Genomic DNA, 25,847 nt, shown 5'->3' on the forward strand with positions numbered 1-25,847 from the left:
ATGACCTCGAGCGCGGGGGGCGGCCGCGCCTCGGTGCCCGGGCCGAGGCAGAGGCGGAGCCGCCGCCGCTCGGGCCCCAGGCCGGGCAGGGATTGCCCGGCTCCGTCAGCGCTGGGGCATTTCCAAAGCCTTCCCTTGGAGATCTTCCAAATGGTGCTGAATTATCTGTCAGGTGAGGGCCCGAGCAGAAACAGCGACAGCTGCAAATAGCCGTGTATAGGTTTGATTTATTTGATATGTGTATATGTTTGATTTATTATTTTAAATATTGTCACTTTGAAGTAGGTAAAATAATTTTATAGGGCTTCAACTCTGAATTTTCACCTTTTTAAGGATTGAAAAAACAACTGACCCAAACTGCAATGAGATTTGACCAATATATATTTAACAACCTATTTGAACTTTGCTTTTCTGCCGATCAAATGTGAAAATCACTCCTTAGATCTGGCAGTTTCTAATTCCTCCACCTTGCTGGGGAAGCAGACCGACATGAATCAATTTAATTGATAAATCTCATTCCTTTTCCTCGTTCTTTTGAAGCCAGAAGGAAACACTCAGTGCTTTTCTCAAACAAGAAGGAGTCATTGACTGGCGAGCAGCATTTCTCCCGTGCTGAGGGGATTTAGGAGCGTCCTGGGGTTTGTGCTGAGGGGATTTAGGAGCTGTCCTGGGCTCTGTGCTGAGGGGATTTAGGAGCATCCTGGAGCATCTTGGGCTTGATGCTGAGGGGATTTAGGAGCGTCCTTGGCTTTGTGCTGAGGGGATTTAGGAGCGTCCTGGGCTTTGTGCTGAGGGGATTCAGGAGCATCCTGGGCTTTGTGCTGAGGGGATTCAGGAGCATCCTGAGCTTTGTGCTGAGGGGATTTAGGAGCGTCCTGGGCTTTTTAGGAGCATCCTGGGCTTTGTGCTGAGGGGATTCAGGAGCGTCCTGGGCTTTGTGCTGAGGGGATTCAGGAGAGTCCTGGGCTTTGTGCTGAGGGGATTTAGGAGCATCCTGGGCTTTGTGCTGAGGGGATTTAGGAACGTCCTGGGCTTTGTGCTGAGGGGATTCAGGAGCGTCCTGGGCTTTGTGCTGAGGGGATTCAGGAGCGTTCTGCACTTTGTGCTGAGGGGATTCAGGAGCGTTCTGGGCTTTGTGCTGAGGGGATTCAGGAGCGTTCTGGGCTTTGTGCTGAGGGGATTCAGGAGCATCCTGGGCTTTGTGCTGAGGGGATTCAGGAGCGTTCTGCACTTTGTGCTGAGGGGATTTAGGAGCGTTCTGAGCTTTGTGCTGAGGGGATTTAGGAGCATCTTGTGCTTTGTGCTGAGGGGATTCAGGAGCATCCTGAGCTTTGTGCTCAGGGGATTCAGGAGCGTCCTGGGCTTTGTGCTGAGGGGATTCAGGAGCGTCCTGAGCTTTGTGCTGAGGGGATTCAGGAGCATCCCGGGCTCTGTGCTGAGGGGATTTAGGAGCGTCCTGGCCTTGTTTTTGCAGTGAAGGACATCAGCACGCTGAGCATGGTGTCCAAAACCATCAGCGGCCGCCTCGTTCATTACATCTCCACCTCCTCCGGGAGCCGCCGGCTGCTGCTGCAGGATTTCCACCAGGAGCTCCCGGCCAGGAGAGACGGAGCCTCCATCCTGGAGCACTACCGAGCTCTAGGTGAGAGCAAAACTGCCTCCGAAGGGTTCTCCTGCCGTGTGGGTGAATGGGAGAGTGTGGAGGGTGTGGTCAAAAAAAATAAAAATAAAGGAGTAAAAGGATTCCTTCCAGCACGGAGGAATTGCCTGGGAGAATTCTGGAAGAATTTCTGAGTTATGGAAAAAAATTCCTGGGTGTTCTGCGTCTTCTGGGTGTCCCAAAATTTTTGTTTTATGGAAAAAAAATTCTGTTTTTCCTGCCTCTTCTGGGTGTCCCAAAGTTTCTGATTTATGGGAAAAAGCCTGTGTGTGCCCCCTTCTCTGGGCATCTCAAAATTTCTGATTTTTGGGAAAAATCCTGCTTTTCCTGCCTCTTCTGGGTGTCCCAAAGCCTCTGAGTTAGGGAAAAACCCTGCTTGTCCTGCCTTCTCTGGGTTACCAACATTTCTGATTTATGGAAAAAATCCTGTGTGTCCCCCCTTCTCTGGGCATCTCAAAATTTCTGATTTTTGGAAAAAATCCTGCATGTCCTGCCCCTTCTGGGTGTCCCAAAATTTTTGTTTTATGGAAAAAAATCCTGTTTTTCCTGCCTCTTCTGGGCATCCAAAAATATCTGATTTTAGGGGAAAATCCTGTTTTTCCTGCCTCTTCTGGGTGTCCCAAAATTTCTGATTTATGGGAAAAAAATCCTGTTTTTCCTGCCTCTTCTGGGCATCCCAAAGTTTCTGATTTATGGAAAAAAGCCTGTGTGTGCCCCCTTCTCTGGGTGTCCCAAAATTTCTGGTTTATGGAAAAAATTCTGTGTTTCCTGCCTCTTCTGGGTGTCCCAAAAATTTCTGCTTTGTGGAAAAAAAATCCTGTTTTTCCTGCCTCTTTTTGGTGTCCCAAAGCCTCTGAGTTAGGGGAAAACCCCTGCTTGTGCTGCCTTCTCTGGGCATCCCAAAATGTCTGATTTTAGGGAAAAAAATCCTGTGTTTCCTGCCTCTTCTGGGTGTCCCAAAATTTCTGATTTATGGGAAAAATCCTGTGTGTCCCCCCTTCTCTGGGTGTCCCAAAAATTCTGGTTTAGGGAAAAAAAACCAAAACCCTGCATGTCCTGCCTCTTCTGGGCATCCCAAAATTTTTGTTTTATGGAAAAAGGCCTGCTTGTTCTGCCTCTTTTGGGCATCCCAAAATTTCTGATTTATTGGAAAAAAATCTGGTTTTCCTGCCTCTTCTGGGTGTCCCAAAGTTTCTGATTAATGGGAAAAAGCCTGTGTGTCCCCCCTTCTCTGGGTGTCCCAACATTTCTGGTTTATGGAAAAAAACTCCTGTTTCCTGCCTCTTCTGGGTGTCCCAAAATTTCTGAGTTATGGGGAAAAAATCCTGGTTTTCCTGCCTCTTCTGGGTGTCCCAAAATTTCTGATTTATGGAAAAAAAGTCCAGTGTTTCCTGCCTCTTCTGGGTGTCCCAACATTTCTGATTTATGGAAAAAAAGTCCAGTGTTTCCTGCCTCTTCTGGGTGTCCTAAAATTTCTGATTTATGGAAAAAAATCCTGTTTTTCCTGCCTCTTCTGGGTGTCCCAAAGCCTCTGAATTAGGGAAAAAACCCTGCTTGTCCTGCCTTCTCTGGGTGTCCCAAAATTTCTGATTTTTGGAAAAAATTCTGTGTTTCCTGCATCTTCTGGGTGTCCCAAAATTTCTGATTTATGGGAAAAAAATCCTGCATGTCCTGCCCCTTCTGGGCATCCCAAAATTTTTGTTTTATGGAAAAAAAATCCTGTTTTTCCTGCCTCTTCTGGGCATCCCAAAGTTTCTGATTTATGGAAAAAAGCCTGTGTGTGCCCCCTTCTCTGGGTGTCCCAAAATTTCTGATTTTTGGAAAAAATTCTGTGCTTCCTGCCTCTTCTGGGTGTCCGAAAAATTTCTGATTTATGGAAAAAAATCCTGCATGTCCTGCCTCTTCTGGGCGCCCCAAAGTTTCTGATTAATGGGAAAAAGCCTGTGTGTCCCCCCCTTCTCTGGGTGTCCCAAAATTTCTGGTTTATGGAAAAAATCCTGTTTTTCCTGCCTCTTCTGGGTGTTCCAAAATTCCTGGTTTAGGGGAAAAAACCCCTGCAAGTCCTGCCTCTTCTGCGTGTCCCAAAATTTTTGTTTTATGGACAAAATTCCTGTTTTTCCTGCTTCTTCTGGGTATCCCAAAGCCTCTGAGTTAGGGAAAAACCCCTGCTTGTGCTGCCTTCTCTGGGTGTCCCAAAGTTTCTGATTTATGGAAAAAATCCTGGTTTTCCTGCCTCTTCTGGGCATCCCAAAATTTTTGTTTTATGGAAAAAAAGTCCTGTTTTTCCTGCCTCTTCTGGGCATCCCAAAATTTTTGTTTTATGGAAAAAAATTCCTGTTTTTCCTGCCTCTTCTGGGTGTCCCAAAATTTTTGTTTTATGGAAAAAAATTCCTGTGTGTTCTGCCTCTTCTGGGTGTCCCAAAGTTTCTGATTTATGGAAAAAATCCTGTTTTTCCTGCCTCTTCTGGGTGTCCCCAAGCCTCTGAGTTAGGGAAAAACCCCTGCTTGTCCTGCCTTCTCTGGGCATATCAAAATGTCTGATTTTTGGGAAAAATCCTGTTTTTCCTGCCTCTTCTGGGTGTCCCAAAATTTCTGAGTTATGGAAAACCCCCTGCTTGTGCTGCCTTCTCTGGGTGTCCCAAAATTTCTGATTTATGGGAACAAATTCCTGTTTCCTTCCTCTTCTGGGTGTCCTAAAATTTCTGATTTATGGAAAAAAAAGTCCAGTGTTTCCTGCCTTCTCTGGGTGTCCCAAAATTTCTGATTTATGGAAAAAAGCCCGTGTGTCCCCCCTTCTCTGGGCATCTCAAAATTTCTGATTTTTGGAAAAAATCCTGTGTTTCCTGCCTCTTCTGGGTGTTCCAAAATTCCTGGTTTAGGGGAAAAAACCCCTGCAAGTCCTGCCTCTTCTGGGCATCCCAAAATGTCTGATTTTTGGAAAAAATTCTGTTTCCTGCCTCTTCTGGGTGTCCCAAAATTTCTGATTTATGGGAAAAAAATCCTGCATGTCCTGCCCCTTCTGGGCATCCCAAAATTTCTGATTTATGGAAAAAATCCTGTTTTTCCTGCCTCTTCTGGGTGTCCCAAAGCCTCTGAGTTAGGGAAAAACCCCTGCTTGTGCTGCCTTCTCTGGGTGTCCCAAAGTTTCTGATTTATGGAAAAAATCCTGGTTTTCCTGCCTCTTCTGGGCATCCCAAAATTTTTGTTTTATGGAAAAAAAGTCCTGTTTTTCCTGCCTCTTCTGCGTGTTCCAAAATTTTTGTTTTATGGAAAAAGGCCTGCTTGTTCTGCCTCTTTTGGGCATCCCAAAATTTTTATTTTATGGAAAAAAAATCCTGTTTTTCCTGCCTCTTCTGGGCATCCCAAAATTTCTGATTTATGGAAAAAAGCCTGTTTTTCCTGCCTCTTCTGGGTGTCCCAAAGCCTCTGAGTTAGGGAAAAACCCCTGCTTGTGCTGCCTTCTCTGGGCATCCCAAAATTTCTGATTTTAGGGAAAAATCCTGTTTTTCCTGCCTCTTCTGGGTGTCCCAAAATTTCTGAGTTATGGGGAAAAAATCCTGTGTGTTCTGCCTCTTCTCAGTGTCCCCAAGCCTCTGAGTTAGGGAAAAAATCCTGTGTGTCCCCCCTTCTCTGGGTGTCCCAAAATTTCTGAGTTATGGGGAAAAAAAATCCTGTTTTTCCTGCCTCTTCTGGGTGTCCCAAAGCCTCTGAGTTAGGGAAAAACCCCTTCTTGTCCTGCCTTCTCTGGGTTACCAACATTTCTGATTTTTGGAAAAAATCCTGTTTTTCCTGCCTCTTCTGGGTGTCCCAAAAATTTCTGCTTTGTGGAAAAAAAATCCTGTTTTTCCTGCCTCTTTTTGGTGTCCCAAAGCCTCTGAGTTAGGGGAAAACCCCTGCTTGTGCTGCCTTCTCTGGGCATCCCAAAATTTCTGATTTATGGGAAAAATCCTGTTTTTCCTGCCTCTTCTGGGCATCCCAAAGTTTCTGATTAATGGAAAAAATCCTGTGTCCCCCCTTCTCTGGGCATCTCAAAATTTCTGATTTTTGGAAAAAAATCTGTTTTTCCTGCCTCTTCTGGGTGTCCCAACATTTCTGATTTAGGGAAAAAAAGTCCAGTGTTTCTTGCCTCTTCTGGGTGTCCCAAAATTTCTGATTTATGGGAAAAAAATCCTGTTTTTCCTACCTTCTCTGGGCATCCCAAAGTTTCTGATTTATGGAAAAAATCCTGTGTGTCCCCCCTTCTCTGGGCATCTCAAAATTTCTGATTTTTGGGAAAAATTCTGTGTTTCCTGTCTCTTCTGGGCATCCCAAAGTTTCTGATTAATGGGAAAAAGCCTGTGTGTGCCCCCTTCTCTGGGCATCTCAAAATTTCTGATTTTTGGGAAAAATCCTGTTTTTCCTGCCTCTTCTGGGTGTCCCAAAGCCTCTGAGTTAGGGAAAAACCCCTGCTTGTCCTGCCTTCTCTGGGTTACCAACATTTCTGATTTTTGGAAAAAATCCTGTGTTTCCTGCCTCTTCTGGGTGTCCCAAAATTTCTGATTTATGGGAAAAAAATCCTGCATGTCCTGCCCCTTCTGGGCATCCCAAAATTTTTGTTTTATGGAAAAAAAATCCTGTTTTTCCTGCCTCTTCTGGGCATCCCAAAGTTTCTGATTTATGGAAAAAAGCCTGTGTGTGCCCCCTTCTCTGGGTGTCCCAAAATTTCTGATTTTTGGAAAAAATTCTGTGCTTCCTGCCTCTTCTGGGTGTCCGAAAAATTTCTGATTTATGGAAAAAAATCCTGCATGTCCTGCCTCTTCTGGGCGCCCCAAAGTTTCTGATTAATGGGAAAAAGCCTGTGTGTCCCCCCCTTCTCTGGGTGTCCCAAAATTTCTGGTTTATGGAAAAAATCCTGTTTTTCCTGCCTCTTCTGGGTGTTCCAAAATTCCTGGTTTAGGGGAAAAAACCCCTGCAAGTCCTGCCTCTTCTGCGTGTCCCAAAATTTTTGTTTTATGGACAAAATTCCTGTTTTTCCTGCTTCTTCTGGGTATCCCAAAGCCTCTGAGTTAGGGAAAAACCCCTGCTTGTGCTGCCTTCTCTGGGTGTCCCAAAGTTTCTGATTTATGGAAAAAATCCTGGTTTTCCTGCCTCTTCTGGGCATCCCAAAATTTTTGTTTTATGGAAAAAAAGTCCTGTTTTTCCTGCCTCTTCTGGGCATCCCAAAATTTTTGGTTTATGGAAAAAAAAAATCCTGTTTTTCCTGCCTCTTCTGGGTGTCCCAAAATTACTGATTTAGGGAAAAAAAGTCCAGTGTTTCTTGCCTCTTCTGGGTGTCCCAAAATTTTTGTTTTATGGAAAAAAATCCTGGTTTTCCTGCCTCTTCTGGGTGTCCCAAAGCCTCTGAGTTAGGGAAAAACCCCTGCTTGTCCTGCCTTCTCTGGGTGTCTCAAAATTTCTGATTTTTGGAAAAAAAATCCTGTTTTTCCTGCCTCTTCTGGGTGTCCCAAAAATTTCTGCTTTGTGGAAAAAAAATCCTGTTTTTCCTGCCTCTTTTTGGTGTCCCAAAGCCTCTGAGTTAGGGGAAAACCCCTGCTTGTGCTGCCTTCTCTGGGCATCCCAAAATGTCTGATTTTAGGGAAAAAATCCTGTGTTTCCTGCCTCTTCTGGGTGTCCCAAAGTTTCTGATTTATGGAAAAAAGCCTGTGTGTCCCCCCCTTCTCTGGGTGTCCCAAAATGTCTGAGTTATGGAAAAAATTCTGTGCTTCCTGCCTCTTCTGGGCATCCCAAAACTTCTGATTTATGGACAAAATCCTGTGTGTCCCCCCCTTCTCTGGGTGTCCCAAAATTTCTGGTTTAGGGAAAAAAAAACCCTGCATGTCCTGCCTCTTCTGGGCATCCCAAAATTTTTGTTTTATGGAAAACAATCCTGTTTTTCCTGCCTCTTCTGGGTGTCCCAAAATTTTTGTTTTATGGAAAAAAATTCCTGTGTGTTCTGCCTCTTCTGGGTGTCCCAAAGTTTCTGATTTATGGAAAAAATCCTGTTTTTCCTGCCTCTTTTGGGTGTCCCTGGGTCAGCTGCTCCTCAGGCAGTGCTGTCCAAAGCTGACCCAGCCCATAAAAAATGGATTTGGCTGAGTTTTGGGGCAGATCTGAGGCTGATGAATAAATGAGGGTTGGAACACTGACACCTCTGAGCCAGGCAAGACTCACTTCAGAACCACAGCAAATCCTTTCTGACCTTGGGGAAAAACAAAAAAATAAAATTGAGTTTTTAGGATTTTTTTTAAAATCTGGAGAAAAAATTTTATTTTTTTTTTGTTTCTTTCCCCTGGGAAATTCCAAGCTTTTCAGAGGATGCCTTGATTAATTAACAAGCAGTATATATATATTTTTTTTATTCTGGTGAAAGGCTTGGAGTGCAAGCTGTTAACCCAGTTTCTGTCATGAATGTAGAAGAAATTCTGCTCAACAACCAGCTGTTCCTCAGGATAATGAGCTCCAGACTCTGACATCCCAAACAGGAGAATAAATTTCCCTCTCTGCTCTGTTTTACATGAAGGAATTTCAACTTTGCCTATAAGTGCAGCTAGTTATGTCTATAACTAGCCTATAGTTATATATAGACAAGTTTTATATATATATATATATATTTATTTATTTCCTTTTTATTTATTGTTTTCTTTATTTATAGATAGAAAAATAAAATATTTATTTTTTTTAATTTTTATATATTTATATAGAATGATTTTTCCTCCCTGAAAATTTTGGCTTTTTCCTCCCTGAAAATTTGTTTTTTTCTCCCTGAAAATTTTGGCTTTTTCTCCCTGAAAATTGGGGCTTTTCCTCCCTGAAAAGTGGGCATTTTCCTCGCTGAATACTGGGGTCTTTCCTCCCTGAAAATTGGGGCTTTTCTTCCCTGAAAATTTTGGCTTTTCCTCCCTGAAAATTTGGGATTTTCCCCTCAAAATTGGGCTTTTTCCTCCCTGAAAATTGGGGTTTTTCTTCTCTGAAAACTGGGCTTTTCCTCCCTGAAATGTTGGGATTTCCCCCCATCATAATTGGGCTTTTTCCTCCCTGAAAACTTTGGCTTTTCCTCCCTGAAAATTTTGGCTTTTCCTCCCTGAAAATTTGGGATTTTCCCCTCAAAATTGGGCTTTTTCCTCCCTGAAAATTGGAGTTTTTCCTCGCTGAGTATTGGGGTTTTTCCTCCCTGAAAATTGGAGTTTTTCCTCCCTGAAAATTGGGCTTTTCCTCCCTGAAAATTTTGGCTTTTCCTCCCTGAAAAGTGGGCTTTTTCCTCCCTGAAAATTGGGGCTTTTCCTCCTTCGAAATTGGGGTTTTTCCTCCCTGAAAACTGGGCTTTTCCTCCCTGAAAATTTTGGCTTTTCCTCCCTGAAAATTGGAGCTTTTCCTCCCTGAAAATTTTGGCTTTTTCCTCCCTGAAAATTGGGGTTTCTTCTCCCTAAAAATGGAGGCTTTTCCTCCCTGAAAACTGGGCTTTTCCTCCCTGATAATTTTGGCTTTTCCTCCCTGAAATTTTGGGATTTCCCCCCTCATAATTGGGCTTTTTCCTCCCTTGAAATTGGGGTTTTTCCTCCCTGAAAATTTTGCCTTCTTCCTCCCTGAAATTGGGGCTTTTCCTTCCTGAAAACTGGGCTTTTCCTCCCTGAAAATTTTGGCTTTTCCTCCCTGAAATTTTGGGATTTCCCCCCCTCATAACTGGGCTTTTTCCTCCCTCAAAATTGGGGCTTTTCCTCCCTGAACATTGGGGCTTTTCCTCCCTGAAAATTGGGGCTTTTCCTCGCTGAATACTGGGGCTTTTCCTCCCTGAAAATTGAGGCTTTTCCTCCCTGAAATTTTGGGATTTCCCCCCCTGATAATTGGGCTTTTTCCTCCCTGAAAATTTGGGATTTTCCCCTCAAAATTGGGCTTTTTCCTCCCTGAAAATTGAGGTTTCCTCTCCCTGAAAATTGAGGTTTCCTCTCCCTGAAAACTGCCTTTTTTCCCCATGAAAACTTGATTTTCTCCCCCTGAAAACCTGCCTATAACCGCATCCCCACCCTGTGACTGATTTAACACCTACCCAATAACCAGATTTTGAAGAGCCACCTGGGGTCCCACATTTCTCCTTACGGCAGCTTTTTCTCTGTGCTTTTTCTCATTTATTTCATTTTTTTTCTGAGGATTCTCCAGCAGTGTCTGTTTGTGTTGCCCCAGGGCTGCTGCTCAAGAGGTGCACCCTGCTGCTGCCCACCAGGGACAGGCTCAAATATGTGCACAAGGTGCTCTCAGGGGTAAGTCTGCTGCCAAATTTCGATTTTTTTGGGCCTTTTCTTTTCTATCCCTTTCATAAAACTCTTGTTATTAAATTCTATTAAATTTTCTTGTATTAATTTTAAAATGAAATCTCGTTATTTAAAAAAAAAAGTAAAATTTTATTTAAATTTCCATGCTATTAAATATTAATTTAATATTAATAATGATATTATTTTTAGTTTTATATTATTTCGTTTTTATTATACAATATTATTATTTTAATTTGTATTATATTTATAGAAATATTTTATTATATTATATATTTATTATTTTTATTATATTATCCAATATAATATTATTATTTAGTTTTATTATTATAAGAAATATTTTCTTTCTATTCTTTATAGAACTCTAAGTATTCTTAGCATGCATGCTTGTAATTCCTTAAATCTGATAACTCAGCTTAGTCCTGGTATTAGGATAGGCCAGGAAACCAAACATCCTAAAGGCTGGAAAACCCTAAATTATCTTGGGAAAGCAAGGCCCTGGCTAGAACACATCCTGAAAATTAGGGATTTGGCCCATCCAGGGGGAAATTCCATGGATTATCCATGAATTATCCATGAATTATTTGCTCCATCCAAGGCAAAATTCCATGGATTATCCATGAATTATCCATGAATTATTTGCTTCATCCAAGTGGAATTCCATGGATTATCCATGAGATACCCATGAATTATTTGGTCCATCCAAGGGGGAATTCCATGGATTATCCATGAGATATCCATGGATTGTTTGGCCCATCCAGGGGGGAAATTCCATGGATTATCCACAGGATATCCATGAATTATTTGGCCCATCCAGGGGGGGAATTCCATGGATTATCCACCAGATATCCATGAATTATTTGCTCCATTCAAGGGGAAATTCCATGGATTATCCATGAAATATCCATTAATTATTTGGCCCATCCAAGGGGGGAAATTCCATGGATTATCCATGAAATATCCATTAATTATTTGGCCCATCCAAGGGGGAATTCCATGGATTATCCATGAAATATCCATGAATTATTTGGCCCATCCAAGGGGGAATTCCATGGATTATCCATGAGATATCCATGAATTATTTGCTCCATCCAAAGGGGAATTCCATGGATTATCCACGAGATATCCACAGATTATTTGGCCCATCCAAGGGGGAATTCCATGGATTATCCACGAGATATCCATGAATTATTTGCTCCATCCAAGGGGGAATTCCATGGATTATCCACGAGATATCCATGAATTATTTGCTTCATCCAAGGGGGAAATTCCATGGATTATCCACCAGATATCCATGAATTATTTGGCCCATCCAAGGGGAATTCCATGGATTGTCCATGAGATATCCATGAATTATTTGCTCCATCCAAGGGGCAATTCCATGGATTATCCACCAGATATCCATGAATTATTTGCTCCATCCAAGGCAAAATTCCATGGGTTATCCATGAATTATCCATGAATTATTTGCTTCATCCAAGGGGGAATTCCATGGATTATCCATGAGATATCCACAGATTATTTGGTCCATCCAAAGGGGAATTCCATGGATTATCCACAAGATATCCATGAATTATTTGGTCCATCCAGGGGGGAATTCCATGGATTATCCACCAGATATCCATGAATTATTTGCTCCATCCAAGGGGAATTCCATGGATTATCCATGAGATATCCATGGATTATTTGCTCCATCCAGGGGGGAATTCCATGGATTATCCATGAGATATCCATGAATTATTTGGCCCATTCGGGGGGAAATTCCATATATTATCCACCAGATATCCATGAATTATTTGGTCCATCCAGGGGAAATGCCATGGATTATCCATGAGATACCCATGGATTATTTGCTCCATCCAGGGGGAAATTCCATGGAATTTTAGGGAAAACTGGGGCTTTTGCTCCCTGAAAATTGGGTTGTTCCTCCCTGAAATGGGAGTTTGGCTCCCTGAAAATGCGGTTTTTCCTCCCTGAAAATTTGGGGTTTCCTCCCTGAAAATTGGGGTTTTGCTCCCTGAAAATTGGGGTTTTGCTCCCTGAAATCTGGGGCTTTTCCTCCCTGAAACTGGAGCTTTTTCTCCCTGAAAATTGGGGGTTTTCCTCCCTGAAAATGGGAGTTTGGTTCCCTGAAAATTGGGGTTTTCCTCCCTGAAAATGGGAGTTTGGTTCCTTGAAAATTGGGGTTTTTCCTCCCTGAAAACTGGGGCTTTTCCACCCTGAAAATTGGAGCTTTTGCTCCCTGAAAATTGGGGTTTTTCCTCCCTGAAAATGGGAGTTTGGTACCCTGAAAATTGGGGTTTTTCCTCCCTGAAAATTGGGGTTTTTCCTCCCTGAAAATGGGGCTTTTCCTCCCTGAAATGGGAGTTTTGCTCCCTGAAAATAGGGGGTTTCCTCCCTGAAAATGGGAGTTTGGTTCCCTGAAAACTGGGGCTTTTCCTCCCTGAAAATTGGGCTTTTCCTCCCTGAAATAGGAGTTTTCCTCCCTGAAAATTGGGTTGTTCCTCCCTGAAAATTGGAGTTTGTCTCCCTGAAAATTGGGGTTTTCCTCCCTGAAAATGTGAGTTTGGCTCCCTGAAAATGGGAGTTTTGCTCCCTGAATATTGGAGGTTTTCCTCCCTGAACATTGGGCTTTTCCTCCCTGAAAATGGGGGTTTGGCTCCCTGAAAATTCGGGTTTTTCCTCCCTGAAAATTGGGCTTTTGCTCCCTGAAAATGGGAGTTTGGCTCCCTGAAAATAGGGTTTTTTCCTCCCTGAAAATAGGGTTTTTTCCTCCCTGAAAATGGGAGTTTGGTTCCCTGAAAATTGGGGTTTTCCTCCCTGAAAATTGCATTTTTCCTCCCTGAAATGGGAGTTTTGCTCCCTGAATATTGGAGGCTTTCCTCCCTGAAAACTGGGGCTTTTGCTCCCTGAAAATTGGAGTTTGGCTCCCTGAAAATTGGGCTTTTCCTCCCTGAAAAGGGAGTTTGGTTCCCTGAAAATTGCATTTTTCCTCTCTGAAATTGGGGGTTTTCCTCCCTGAAATTGGGGTTTTTCCTCCCTGAAATAGGAGTTTTCCTCCCTGAAAATTGGGCTTTTCCTCCCTGAAAATGGGGGTTTGGTTCCCGGAAAATTGGGTTTTTTCCTCCCTGAAAACTGGGGCTATTGCTCCCTGAAAATGGGAGTTTGGCTTCCTGAAAATTGGGTTTTTTTCTCCCTGAAAATGGGGGTTTTTTCCTCCCTGAAAATTGGGTTGTTCTTCCTGAAAATGGGAGTTTGGTTCCCTGAAAATTGGGGTTTTCCTCCCTGAAAATTGGGGGTTTCTTCCCTGAAAATGGGAGTTTGTTTCCCTGAAAATTGGGGTTTTTCCTCCCTGAAAATTGCATTTTTTCTCCCTGAAATGGGAGTTTTGCTCCCTGAATATTGGATTTTTTCCTCCCTGAAAACTGGGGCTTTTCCTCCCTGAAAATTCTGGTTTTTCCTCCCTGAAAATGGGGCTTTTGCTCCCTGAAAATGGGAGTTTGGCTCCCTGAAAATAGGGTTTTTTCCTCCCTGAAAATTGCATTTTCCCTCCCTGAAAATGGGAGGTTTCCTCCCTGAAAATTGGGGGTTTTTTCTCCCTGAAAATTGGAGTTTTTCCTCCCTGAAAATTGGGGTTTTCCTCCCTGAAAATGGGAGTTTGGTTCCCTGAAAATTGGGGTTTTTCCTCCCTGAAAATTGGGGCTTTTCCTCCCTGAAAATTGGGCTCTTTCCTCCCTGAAAATTGGGCTTTTTCCTCCCTGAAAATTGGGGTTTTGCTCCCTGAAAATTGGGGTTTTCCTCCCTGAAACTGGAGCTTTTGCTCCCTGAAAATTGGGGTTTTCCTCCCTGAAAACTGGAGCTTTTGCTCCCTGAAACTGGAGCTTTTGCTCCCTGAAAATTGGGGTTTTCCTCCCTGAAAATGGGGGTTTGGCTCCCTGAAAATTGGGGTTTTCCTCCCTGAAACTGGAGCTTTTGCTCCCTGAAAATTGGGGTTTTCCTCCCTGAAAACTGGAGCTTTTGCTCCCTGAAACTGGAGCTTTTGCTCCCTGAAAATTGGGGTTTTCCTCCCTGAAACTGGAGCTTTTCCTCCCTGAAAATTCGGGTTTTTCCTCCCTGAAAATGGGGGTTTGGCTCCCTGAAAATAGGGTTTTTTCCTCCCTGAAAATTGCATTTTCCCTCCCTGAAATGGGAGTTTTCCTCCCTGAAAATTGCATTTTTCCTCCCTGAAAATTGGGCTTTTTCCTCCCCAAACCCTTTACCCACCCCCACTTTTGACCCCAAACCCCAAATCAGCTGCCATAACCCATCCCAACAACTCATTCCCACACCATTCCCCTCACTCCCCAAAACCAGGGAATCCTTCTGCACCTCCCTGAATTGAGAATTTCCAATCACTGCAATTAAAAATTGGCTAATTAGGACCCACCTGCTGCTGTTTGCACTTGCAGGTTTCCTGTTTCAAGCTGAATGGTTGTGCCAGTCCCCTGCACTGCCTGGGGCTGCAGTGCTATGGGGTTTTCTTACAGGTACAGTATCCCCATCCACACAAGGCTAGTAAAATTAATAATAAAATAAAATAAAAAGAAAATTCAGGCTTTTTTTTCTATATTAACCTGTGTTTTGCAAGATTTTTTAAAGTATAAACTGATTTTTTTTGGCGTGGTTTGGGGTTTATTCATCCGGTTCTCTGGGTTTTCTTTCTGGTGCTGGAAATTGCTGAGGATTTCTTGGCCTGGATTTCACTCCCAGCCAGTCTGGATTTTTTTAAATTAGCAATTTATTCCCTAAGAAAACAAAGGAGAAAGGGAGAATTTTATCCCAAATTCACAGGTCAAGAGCAGAAATGCTTTAATTTCCAGGGAAATGGCTCCACACAACAAAGGCCAGAATATTTTCTGTGTGTGGTAGCTTCAAGTGAATGTAAACCAAATATAAAAATTAAAATCCTCTCTTAGAAGAGCAGGTGATTGATTATTAGTGCTGGGACATTTTGTAGCAATTCCCTTCCACATCACAGCCACAAATCAGATTTTGGGACACTCTCAGCAGTTTTTGATTTCTGGGAGGCATCAGGCTGATGAATCCCTGCTTTCTAATGCTTCAAATCATGTTAGAAAGTTCATTTTCTGGCCAATTTTAGTACAAATCCTTAAGCACCTCATGAATCCTTGCTTTCTAATGCTTCAAATCATATTACAAAGTTTATTTTCTGGCCAATTTTAATATCAAATCCTTAAGCACATGATGAATCCCTGCTTTCTAATGCTTCAAATCATGTTAGAAAGTTCATTTTCTGGTCAATTTTAGTATCAAATCCTTAAGCACCACCTGATGAATGTCTGCTTTCTAATGGTTCAAATCATATTATAAAGTTCATTTTCTGGCCAATTTTAATATCAAATCCTTAAGCACCAGCTGATGAATGAATCTCTGCTTTCTAATGCTTCAAATCATGTAATAAAGTTCATTTTCTGGCCAATTTTAATATCAAATCTTTAAGCCCCACCCGATGAATCCCTGCTTTCTAATGCTTCAAATCATGTTAGAAAATTTCTTTCTAATACTTGAAATCATATTATAAAATTTCTTTTCTGGTCAATTTTAGTACAAATCCTTAAGCACCACCTGATGAATCCCTGCTTTCTAATGCTTCAAATCATGTTAGAAAATTTCTTTTCTGGCCAATTTTAGTGCAAGTCCTTAAGCACCACCTGATGAATCCCTGCTTTCTAATGTTTCAAATCACATTATAAATTCTATTTTCTGGCCAATTTTAATATCAAATCTTTAAGCCCCACCTAACATGAATCTCTGCTTTCTAATGTTTCAAATCATGTAATAAAGTTCATTTTCTGGCCAATTTTAGTATCAAATCCTTAAGCCCCACCTGATGAATCCCTACTTTCTAATGCTTCAAATCATGTTAGAAAGTTTATTCTCTGGCCAATTTTAGTACAAATCCTTAAGCACCTGATGAATCTGCTTTCTAATGCTTCATATCATGTTATAAAATTTCTTTCTAATGCTTCAAATCATGTTAGAAAGTTCATTTTCTGGCCAATTTTAATATCAAATCCTTAAGCACCACCTGATGAATCCCTGCTTTCTAATGCTTCAAATCATGTTAGAAAGTTCATTTTCTGGCCAATTTAGTATCAAATCCTTAAGCACCTGATGAATCCCTGCTTTCTAGTGTTTCAAATCATGTTATAAAATTTCTTTTCTGGCCAATTTTAATATCAAATCCTTAAGCACCACCTGATGAATCCCTGCTTTCTAATGCTTCAAATCATGTAATAAAGTTTATTTTCTGGCCAATTTTAGTACAAATCCTTAAGCACCTGATGAATCTCTGCTTCAAATCATGTTACAAAATTTATTTTCTGGCCAATTTTAGCACAAGCCCTTAACCCCCTCCCCTCAGGTATGACCCTTCCCTCCCCTCCCGAGCCTCTGCAGGATAAATTCGCCTTTATCCGCTGGAATCCCGGGCATTGGGAAGGGAATTTCTCCCCAAGCTCCCATTTTCAGCCCATTTTCCCTCCCCTGCAGATGCTGACCGCGGGCTGGGATGAGCTCGAGTGCCACCGGGTGTTCAACTTCCTCTGGGAGCTCAGCAATTTAGCCCGGAAGGTGCAGACGGTGGTCAGCAGCAAACCAGGTGACTCCGAGCAGCCAGCAGCCCCAAAATCCCCCCAAAAATTGCCCAGCACAGCCCCAAAAAACCCAAAAATGCCAGCCTGGAAATGGCTCTTGGTTGTGGGATTCAGGGTGGTTTTGTCTCCTGATTCTGCTGAGGGTTCTGTGGGCGTCTCCAGCAGTTCTGGGGTTCCCCTGATGGAAATTCCTCCCCAAGAGCAGATAAAAGTGCTTTTGGCTCTGAAATGATCTGTCTGGAGAGCTCTGCAGGGGTTTTAAATCATCCCTAAATCATCAATCCAAAGCCTCACTTGTGTCTGCACAGCAATTGTGGGTTTGTCTTTCCTACCCTACAGCGATGAAATGGATGGCTGAGGAGTTAGAGATAAAAATGAGGAATAAAATGAAGCCGTAAAAAGCGAGGTTTAACATTTCTGAACCCCAGCAGCCATGGGACGAATGCCTATCAAGAGATTCTCCCATTTCTCCCATTCCTCTTGAGAATCTCTCAAGGGAGAAATTTTGTTCCCTTGCTCCTCAGAACGAGGGATCGCTTGGATTGTGTGGATCATTTCTGAGGAACATTCCACCCACATCTCCCTTCCTCCCATTGCCAAACCCCAGAGGCTGCACCCACACATCCCACCCTGAATCAGGCCAGAACACCCAAACTCGGGAAGCAAGAGACAAACCCCGAATGAAACACGTCCCAAACCCCGTCCTTTCCCTCCCTACGAGGAAGCCGCGCTTTGCAGGGCTCGGGGCCGGGGAATCGCTGATCCCGGCCGCTGTTGCAGGCAGTGCCCGGCGGCTGGAGCTGCGGATCCGCCTGTTCTGCCGGGGGGTGCTGCTGTCGCCCGGGAGCCGCCGCAGCGACTCCGCCTTTTGGCTCACCCGCATCCTCAAGCCCTGGCCCATGGTGAACCAGGCCCGCCTGCTCTACATCATCTTCGGGCCCGTGTCCTCCCGCGATGGTGAGCAAAGGCTGCGGCCCCGGGACGAGATCTTCGGGCAGGAAAGGCCCAAATAATGGGATTGTGTTGGAATCGTGGAGTTGTGGGACGGGCTGGGGTGGAAAGGATGTTAAACTCATCCGGTGCCAGCCCTGCCATGGGCAGGGACAGCTCCCACTGTCCCAAGGCATCATGGGGTGCTCCAAACCCTGCCCAGCCTGGCTTGGGACACTTGCAGGAATGGGGCAGGGACAGCTCCAACTGTCCCAGAGCAGCGTGGGGTGCTCCAAACCCTGCCCAGCCTGGCCTGGGACACTTGCAGGAATGGGGCAGGGACACCTCGACTGTCCCAGAGCAGCGTGGGGTGCTCCAAACCCTGCCCAGCCTGCCTTGGGACACTTGCAGGGATGGGACAGGGACACCTCGACTGTCCCAGAGCAGCTTGGGGTGCTCCAAACCCTGCCCAGCCTGGCCTGGGACACTTGCAGGGATGGGACAGGGACACCTCGACTGTCCCAGAGCAGCGTGGGGTGCTCCAAACCCTGCCCAGCCTGGCCTGGGACACTTGTAGGGATGGGACAGGGACACCTCGACTGTCCCAGAGCAGCGTGGGGTGCTCCAAACCCTGCCCAACCTGCCTTGGGACACTTGCAGGGATGGGACAGGGACACCTCGACTGTCCCAGAGCAGCGTGGGGTGCTCCAAACCCTGCCCAGCCTGCCTTGGGACACTTGTAGGGATGAGGCAGGGACTGCTCCCACTGTCCCAGAGCAGCGTGGGGTGCTCCAAACCCTGCCCAGCCTGGCTTGGGACACTTGCAGGAATGGGGCAGCCTGGGAAATCCATTGCAGCCCCTCACCATACATTAAAAAAAAAATATCTCTGCTAAGGTGGGCATGTGTGCTGCTGTTTAACTTGTTAGATTTGGTGGAATGCTGTATGCAGTACCTGAAATATTGAATTGTGATACTACTTGGTTTAAGAAAGGTCATTATGGTTTCAGTACTAAACTAGATTTCTTTTCTGTATTACATGACACAGAAAAAATTAGCTTGTGAACTGCAAGGGATAGAAAAGTTGGAGTTTCAAAGCCAAAGGGAAATGCCAAAGAAATGCATAGTTTATATTTTTAAACCATAGACACCTACAGGCTACAATGTGAACTAAACAGTTCCTAAGTCAACTTTTGTTTACCCTCAGAGGATCCTCCCATGAGGAAGGGAGGGGAGGAATTCCTTCCCAAGAGCCAATCTGAACCTGCCCTCTGTGCATCTGAACCCATTGGAACCATTGCATTACCTGGGAAAAACTGTTCTGCTCAACCAGGCATCACTAACATACAGGAAATAACCAAATTATACACTGAAAACACTCCCTAACATACAGGAAATAACTAAATTATACATACAAAACACTAACATACAAAAATAACTAAATTATACACAGAAAACACTCCCTAACATACAGGAAATAAATAAATTATACACAGAAAACACTCCCTAACATACAAAAAATAAATAAATTATACACAGAAAACACTCCCTAACATACAGGAAATAACTAAATTATACACAGAAAACACTCACTAACATACAGGAAATAAATAAATTATACACACAAAACACTCCCTAACATACAGGAAATAATGAAATTATACATACAAAACACTCCCTAACATACAGGAAATAATGAAATTATACATACAAAACACTCACTAACATACAGGAAATAACTAAATTATACACACAAAACACTCACTAACATACAGGAAATAAATAAATTATACACACAAAACACTCCCTAACATACAGGAAATAATGAAATTATACACACAAAACACTCACTAACATACAGGAAATAACTAAATTATACACAGAAAACACTCCCTAACATACAGGAAATAAATAAATTATACACACAAAACACTCACTAACATACAAAAAATAAATAAATTATACACAGAAAACACTCACTAACATACAGGAAATAACTAAATTATACACACAAAACACTCACTAACATACAGGAAATAATTATACACAGAAAACACTCACTAACATACAGGAAATAATGAAATTATACATACAAAACACTCACTAACATACAGGAAATAATTAAATTATACACACAAAACACTCACTAACATACAGGAAATAAATAAATTATACACAGAAAACACTCCCTAACATACAGGAAATAACTAAATTATACACACAAAACACTCACTAACATACAAAAAATAAATAAATTATACACACAAAACACTCCCTAACATACAGGAAATAAATAAATTATACACAGAAAACACTCCCTAACATACAGGAAATAATGAAATTATACACAGAAAACACTCCCTAACATACAGGAAATAACTAAATTATACACACAAAACACTCCCTAACATACAGGAAATAACTAAATTATACACACAAAACACTCACTAACATACAGGAAATAACTGAATTATACACACAAAACACTCACTAACATACAGGAAATAACTAAATTATACACAGAAAACACTAACATACAGGAAATAACTAAATTATACACACAAACACACATGTAAAAGTTACAATTCAATGAAGAAATTAAATTACACCTCTGCTCCTCTCTTCTCCCCTGCTTGGGGAGACTTGACTCAAATCCATCCCAAGCACCCATTTCCCTGAAGGAAAGCACATTTTCTCACTTAATTATTCAACCTGAGTTTCTTTAATTGGACTCACTGTCCCTGCTGAAATGACAGCTGGAAACCAATCCCAAATCCTCGATGGTGGCACCTGAATTCCTCCCCTCTGCCTTGGCTGTGGGGCTCAGTTTAGCACCTTCCTTGTTTGAAAAGTGTCCCTTCCCAGCAGCTGTGATTGATCTCTCCCCCAGGACACGTGGTCTGGCAGAAAATGATAGAAGGACCAACAGATGAGAGCAGCCTGAAGGGTTTAGCTGATGCAATTAAGCTGCTCTATGGTACAGAAGCTAGAGAATGGACAGCAGATGATGTTATCAGTCTTGTGGATGAGCTGTCAGGTGTGTTTTTGCCTTTATCATTGATCCCTGGGATTATGGAACCTCACATCCTCCAAATTTTGGATTATGGATCCAAATCCTCCACACACCCCAGCTATGTGCTGCAAAATTCCTCTCAGTAGCTGGGAAACTCATCACACTGTGGAGCCAGGCTGGGCTGAGGCAAGCCCAGTTTGTTTTATACATCCAGGCTGCCTTTCCCCATGGAGAAATCTTTAAAGAACCCATGCAAACCTTTAAAAGTCAAATCTTGCCTTGAATTATTCAGGGAACATTGTCCAAACATGAATTTGCTCAGGCAAAATTCCCCTGAGCATTTTTACCAGCTGCACTGGGAGTTTTGGCTGAGGTTGTGTCCCAGAGTTGGTGTGGAGAGCTCTGACCATCCCTGGTGGGGATTATTGGTGCAATTTCACTGCTCAGAGGTTGTTGGATTTTACCCTTTTCTGACCCAGAGATGGGGTAACTGAGAGGTGGTTTAAAAACTTTTTATTCTATTTTAACTTTCATGAGAAGGGTGAGACAATACAGATGTTATAATTCATGCCATCACAATCAGAAGCTATTTTTTAATTACAATACACTATAAATGTTTTTTACCCTATCAGCTTTAGTCACATTATATTGTAAATGTCTTAAAGCTGATTACCTAAAATTACTCCTTGTAGGTCTTGGTACAATACACCTTTCAAAGTTCTATTTCTCTAAAATATCTGGTCTTATTTATTTTTTTCTAGTTCCATTTCTCTCCCAACAATATCTATCTTATTTTAGCATTATTAGAGCATTTCTAAGTTAACATTTCTATCTCAAAGCTTACACCCAAACACACACCATGTAAAGCTTCTGTCAAGGTCTGAGAATTTGCTAGAAATCCATTTCCCACAATGGAAATGGATTTTTAGAAATTTCAGGTGCCTGAAATCCTCTCTCCCCCCGCTCTGAAGTGGTTCCCCAGGAGTGGCTGATGGAGAACAACGCTCGCCTGCTGCTCCTCAGTGGGAACAGCATCTGCTTCACCTTCATGGCCAGCAAAGCTGTGAATGGCAGAGCTGTGGAGCTGGCCAGGCTCATGGTCTTCATGGTTCTGGTGAGTACAGCTCAGCCTCTCTGCCCCACATTTTCCAATTTGAAAATTTTCCCCCCACACTGCAGGGATAAACCCAGCCAGGAGCTGCGTTTCTGATTTTCACTTGTGATGGGAGCTGCTCTCTCCTCCAGGTCCCTGTGCCATGGAACCAAAACCACCCCATTGCAAGGTGCAAAAAGTCAATTTTAAGGCAAACAGCAGCTGAAAGGAGATTTGAGGCAGACATCTCACCTAACCCAGTCTGGGGCAGCCCTTGCTCAAGGCCCTTGCTCTGGTCTTTAATTTATGGGATTGAAAACCATTTCTCATCTTTTATTTATACTTTTTTCCTCATTACCTGTATTTTCTTTTTGCTGTAAGAAAAGCTCTTCCCCCTCTCTGCTCCCTGTCCTGCACATCCCTGAGGAGCAGAAGCACCAGCAGCAAAAGGGTCATGTTGGAAGCCAGGGCACAGGGAATATTTCTCTGCCTGTCCTGAGAAGTGCTGAGCCCCAGGAGAACACTGCTTTTAACCTTCACCCATGGAGGAAACCTCCAAGACTTTGGCATGGATTGGAACCTCCAGTGTGTGAAATAGATAGTAGGATAGTTTATCACAGGGTGGAAACCTCAGAGTTTTGAGGTTTTAGTATGGAGGTGGATGGAAGACAAGATGGAGGATTTTGGGCCTTGTCTCATCTCCTCCTTGTTCTTCATCTGCTCCATTTTCTGCAGTGCTGGTGGCACTGAAAGAGCTGCAATGCAGATTCTGCATGAACAGACAAAGAATTATCGGTGGAAAGGTAGAAATAAAATATGTTCAAGAGTTAATTGGACAAAACAGCTTTAAAAGACCTTGAGCCCGTGTGTCTGGTGGCTTTTGGTGCCTTCTCTTTGTACCCTAAGTCTGAGAGAGTAGACAGAGTTCTGAACTGTTGATAAGAGAAAAATAAACAGCAAAGAAGACCCAAAAACCCAAAAGTTCCATTCACCTCCCAGTTCTGGCACAGAATTTTTTAGGAGTCTCCCCAGCAGGGAGGTTTTCCACAGGTTCAGAATTCCCTTTGTGCCAGCAAGAACAACCTCTGTGTCCTTCTAACCAGCAGTGAACGCTAAGATTTGACCTTGCACCAGAAAAACTGAGCATGAAACCCTCCCTGTGCCCTGCAGGTGTGTGAGAAGGACCTGTACTGCATGGACTGGGCAGTGAGGATGATGCAGAAGGTCTGCAAGGTTTTCAGCACTCCCTGGGAGAGGAACAACTTCCTGCAGTGCCTGGAGAACTTCTTTGCCCGCATGCTCATGGACATGCTGCAGGCAGTGCTGGCTGGTAAGGGCTGGAGAGCACAAAATCACAAATCTCCAGGGTTTCAGAATGCTTTGGGTGGGAAGGGACCTTGGAGTTCATCCAGGGACACCTCCCACTGTCCCAGGCTGCTCCAAGCCCTGCCCAACCTGGCCCTGGAACTTCCAGGGATGCAGGGGCAGCCCCAGCTGCTCTGGGCAACAAAAATAACCAAGCAAATGTCATAGTTGGGAAGAAATATTTATTTTAAATTTATTAAATGGTATTTATTATTATTATTATTATTATTATTATTATTATTATTATTATTATTATTATTATTTATATTTATATTTATATTTATATTTATATTTATATTTATATTTATATTATTATATATAATAATATACACAATATTATATAATTTATTATATATTCTTATACATTTATTTTATATATAATGATTATATTTAATTATTATAAATAACAATTTATATTATTATATTACTATATTAGTTCTTATATATTTATTTTACTATTATATATTATTATTAATTGTTATTGTTGTTATTATTAACATTACTATTATTAATTTTAAGCTTATTTTAAATTACTAAATTGCTAAGGGATTCCTGGTGCCATGGAGGGTGAAACCAACAGTGGTTTAAAATCTGTCCCACCACAAAGCTGGGCCCAAAGTCCCTTTTGGGCTGAGCCTAAAGCTGCAGCAGCTGCAGCTGCTGCCTGTGCTCAGCCCTGCTGGAGCCTCAGGGACCATGGTGGAGCTGAGCTGGAGTGAGGAACATTCACTGAGCTCAGCCTAACCCAGCTCAGCTCAGCTCAGCCCAGCCCAGCCCAGCCCAGCTCAGCTCAGCTCAGCCCAGCCCAGCCCAGCCCAGCTCAGCTCAGCCCAGCCCAGCCCAGCCCAGCTCAGCTCAGCCCAGCTCAGCCCAGCCCAGCCCAGCTCAGCTCAGCTCAGCCCAGCCCAGCCCAGCTCAGCCCAGCCCGGCCCAGCTCAGCTCAGCCCAGCCCGGCTCAGCTCAGCTCAGCTCAGCCCAGCTCAGCCCAGCTCAGCCCAGCCCGGCCCAGCTCAGCTCAGCCCAGCCCGGCTCAGCTCAGCTCAGCTCAGCCCAGCCCAGCCCAGCCCAGCCCGGCTCAGCTCAGCTCAGCCCAGCCCAGCCCAGCTCAGCCCAGCCCAGCCCAGCTCAGCCCAGCCCAGCCCAGCTCAGCTCAGCCCAGCCCAGCTCAGCTCAGCTCAGCTCAGCTCAGCCCGGCTCAGCCCAGCCCAGCTCAGCTCAGCCCAGCCCAGCTCAGCTCAGCTCAGCTCCTTGTCCTGGCTCACAATTGTTCCTGTCTGTCCCAGGACAGGCTGGAAGGAGTCTGGGCTCAGCTCCTCCTGTGCTGCCATGGGCTGAGGATAAACCCAGCACAAGCTCAGGCTGAGCTCAGCTCCCCATGGGCTGAGGATAAAGCCAGCACAAGGCTCAGGCTGAGCTCAGCTCCTCCTGGGCTGAGGATAAACCCAGCACAAGCTCAGGCTGAGCTCAGCTCCTCCTGGGCTGAGGAAAAACCCAGCACAAAGCTCAGGCTGAGCTCAGCTCCTCCTGGGCTGCCATGGCTGAGGATAAACCCAGCACAAGCTCAGGCTGAGCTCAGCTCCTCCTGGGCTGAGCATAAACCCAGCACAAGCTCAGGCTGAGCTCAGCTCCTCCTGGGCTGAGCATAAACCCAGCACAAGCTCAGGCTGAGCTCAGCTCCCCCTGGGCTGCCATGGCAGAGACTGAGCATAAACCCAGCACAAGCTCAGGCTGAGCTCAGCTCCCCCTGGGCTGAGCATAAACCCAGCACAAGCTCTGGCTGCTGCCTCCCTCTGCTGAGAGCTCTGCCTCAGGGGGATTCAGCTCCTGACCTTACCTGGGTGAGTTCCTTCATTTCCCTCCTTTTCTGTGCCCTGCCAGGGGAGAGGGATGAGGAGGACAGCAGCTTCCTGAACCTGTTCCACCTGATGAATGCCCAGGCCAACTTCCACAAGGAAATCCTCTACCTGGCCATGGGCAGCACCAGCAGCACCTCCTGAGCTCCAGGGAGCCCTGCCCTGCTCCTGCTGGATTCCTCTTGCTTTTCCTTTGAACTTTAGCAGAGAAGTCTCCGATTATTTCTGAAATTTCCATCCCAGGAAGAGCTGGGGTGGCAGAGGTTGGGCCCACCCGTGCCAGGCCAGCTGAGTGAGCTCATGGAGGGCTTGGGGGTGGAATTCCATCCACTCTGCTCCTCCAGGGAAGAGGGCTGGGAACACAAAGTGCATTCTTTTCCCACTGTGTGCATGTTTGCACACACAATAAAAATGACATGGTTTCCATAGCTGATGTGCAGACACCAACTGAAGCTCGTGTTGTCTTAGCCCAGAACCCAAAACATTCTGAGCTCTTAAATTTGTTTTCTCTTGGGAATCTGAGGAGAAAGGGAGGGATGGGGTTGGAGGAGCTGCATTTTTCCAGCTTGCCAAGGTCTCTGACTCAGGCTCTGTGACAGAAATGCTCCGTGCTTTGCACATTCAGCTTTAGGGAAAGGTGATTTCTGAAAGCAATTCCAGTGCTTTGATCAACCAAGGCATTTCTGCCTCTCAATCTCCAGGTTTTAGAAAGCAAAAGAAACTTCAAATCTCTCCCCCTGGCCTAGGTTGAATTGTTCTAGGATTTAGCCAAGTTGAAGACACCCATTAAACACATGAAATTCAAACACTGGTTCATTAAATGGATAAATTTAAATTTAAATATTTAAATGGATAATATTTTTTTTATTATTTTTAATTTTGTTTGCTGCTCAGAGAAGGCTTTGATTTTCTGCTCTGTTGCCTTCCAGACCAACCCCTGTGATGGCAATGAAAGGCACTCCCACCCTCTGTGCTCTTTGCAGCCTCCAGGTTCCT

General features: G+C 43.9%; 1 protein-coding gene across 1 annotated transcript; it reads left to right on the top strand.

Annotated features, from left to right (window-relative positions):
- FBXO47 (F-box protein 47) lies at nucleotides 1-25,191 on the top strand. Its single transcript, XM_071450826.1, has 10 exons — nucleotides 1-172; nucleotides 1,475-1,642; nucleotides 9,857-9,933; nucleotides 14,391-14,468; nucleotides 16,495-16,603; nucleotides 17,379-17,555; nucleotides 20,418-20,564; nucleotides 21,512-21,654; nucleotides 22,804-22,963; nucleotides 24,877-25,191. Exons 1-10 carry the CDS (start codon nucleotides 1-3, stop codon nucleotides 24,993-24,995), a joined length of 1,350 nt encoding a protein of 449 aa, XP_071306927.1. The 3' UTR covers nucleotides 24,996-25,191.
- Nucleotides 25,192-25,847: the final 656 nt, after the last annotated feature.

Source organism: Agelaius tricolor, unplaced genomic scaffold, assembly GCF_023055355.1.
Source record: "Agelaius tricolor isolate 1412-34295 unplaced genomic scaffold, bAgeTri1.0.p SCAF_31, whole genome shotgun sequence".
Taxonomy (NCBI): domain Eukaryota; kingdom Metazoa; phylum Chordata; class Aves; order Passeriformes; family Icteridae; genus Agelaius; species Agelaius tricolor.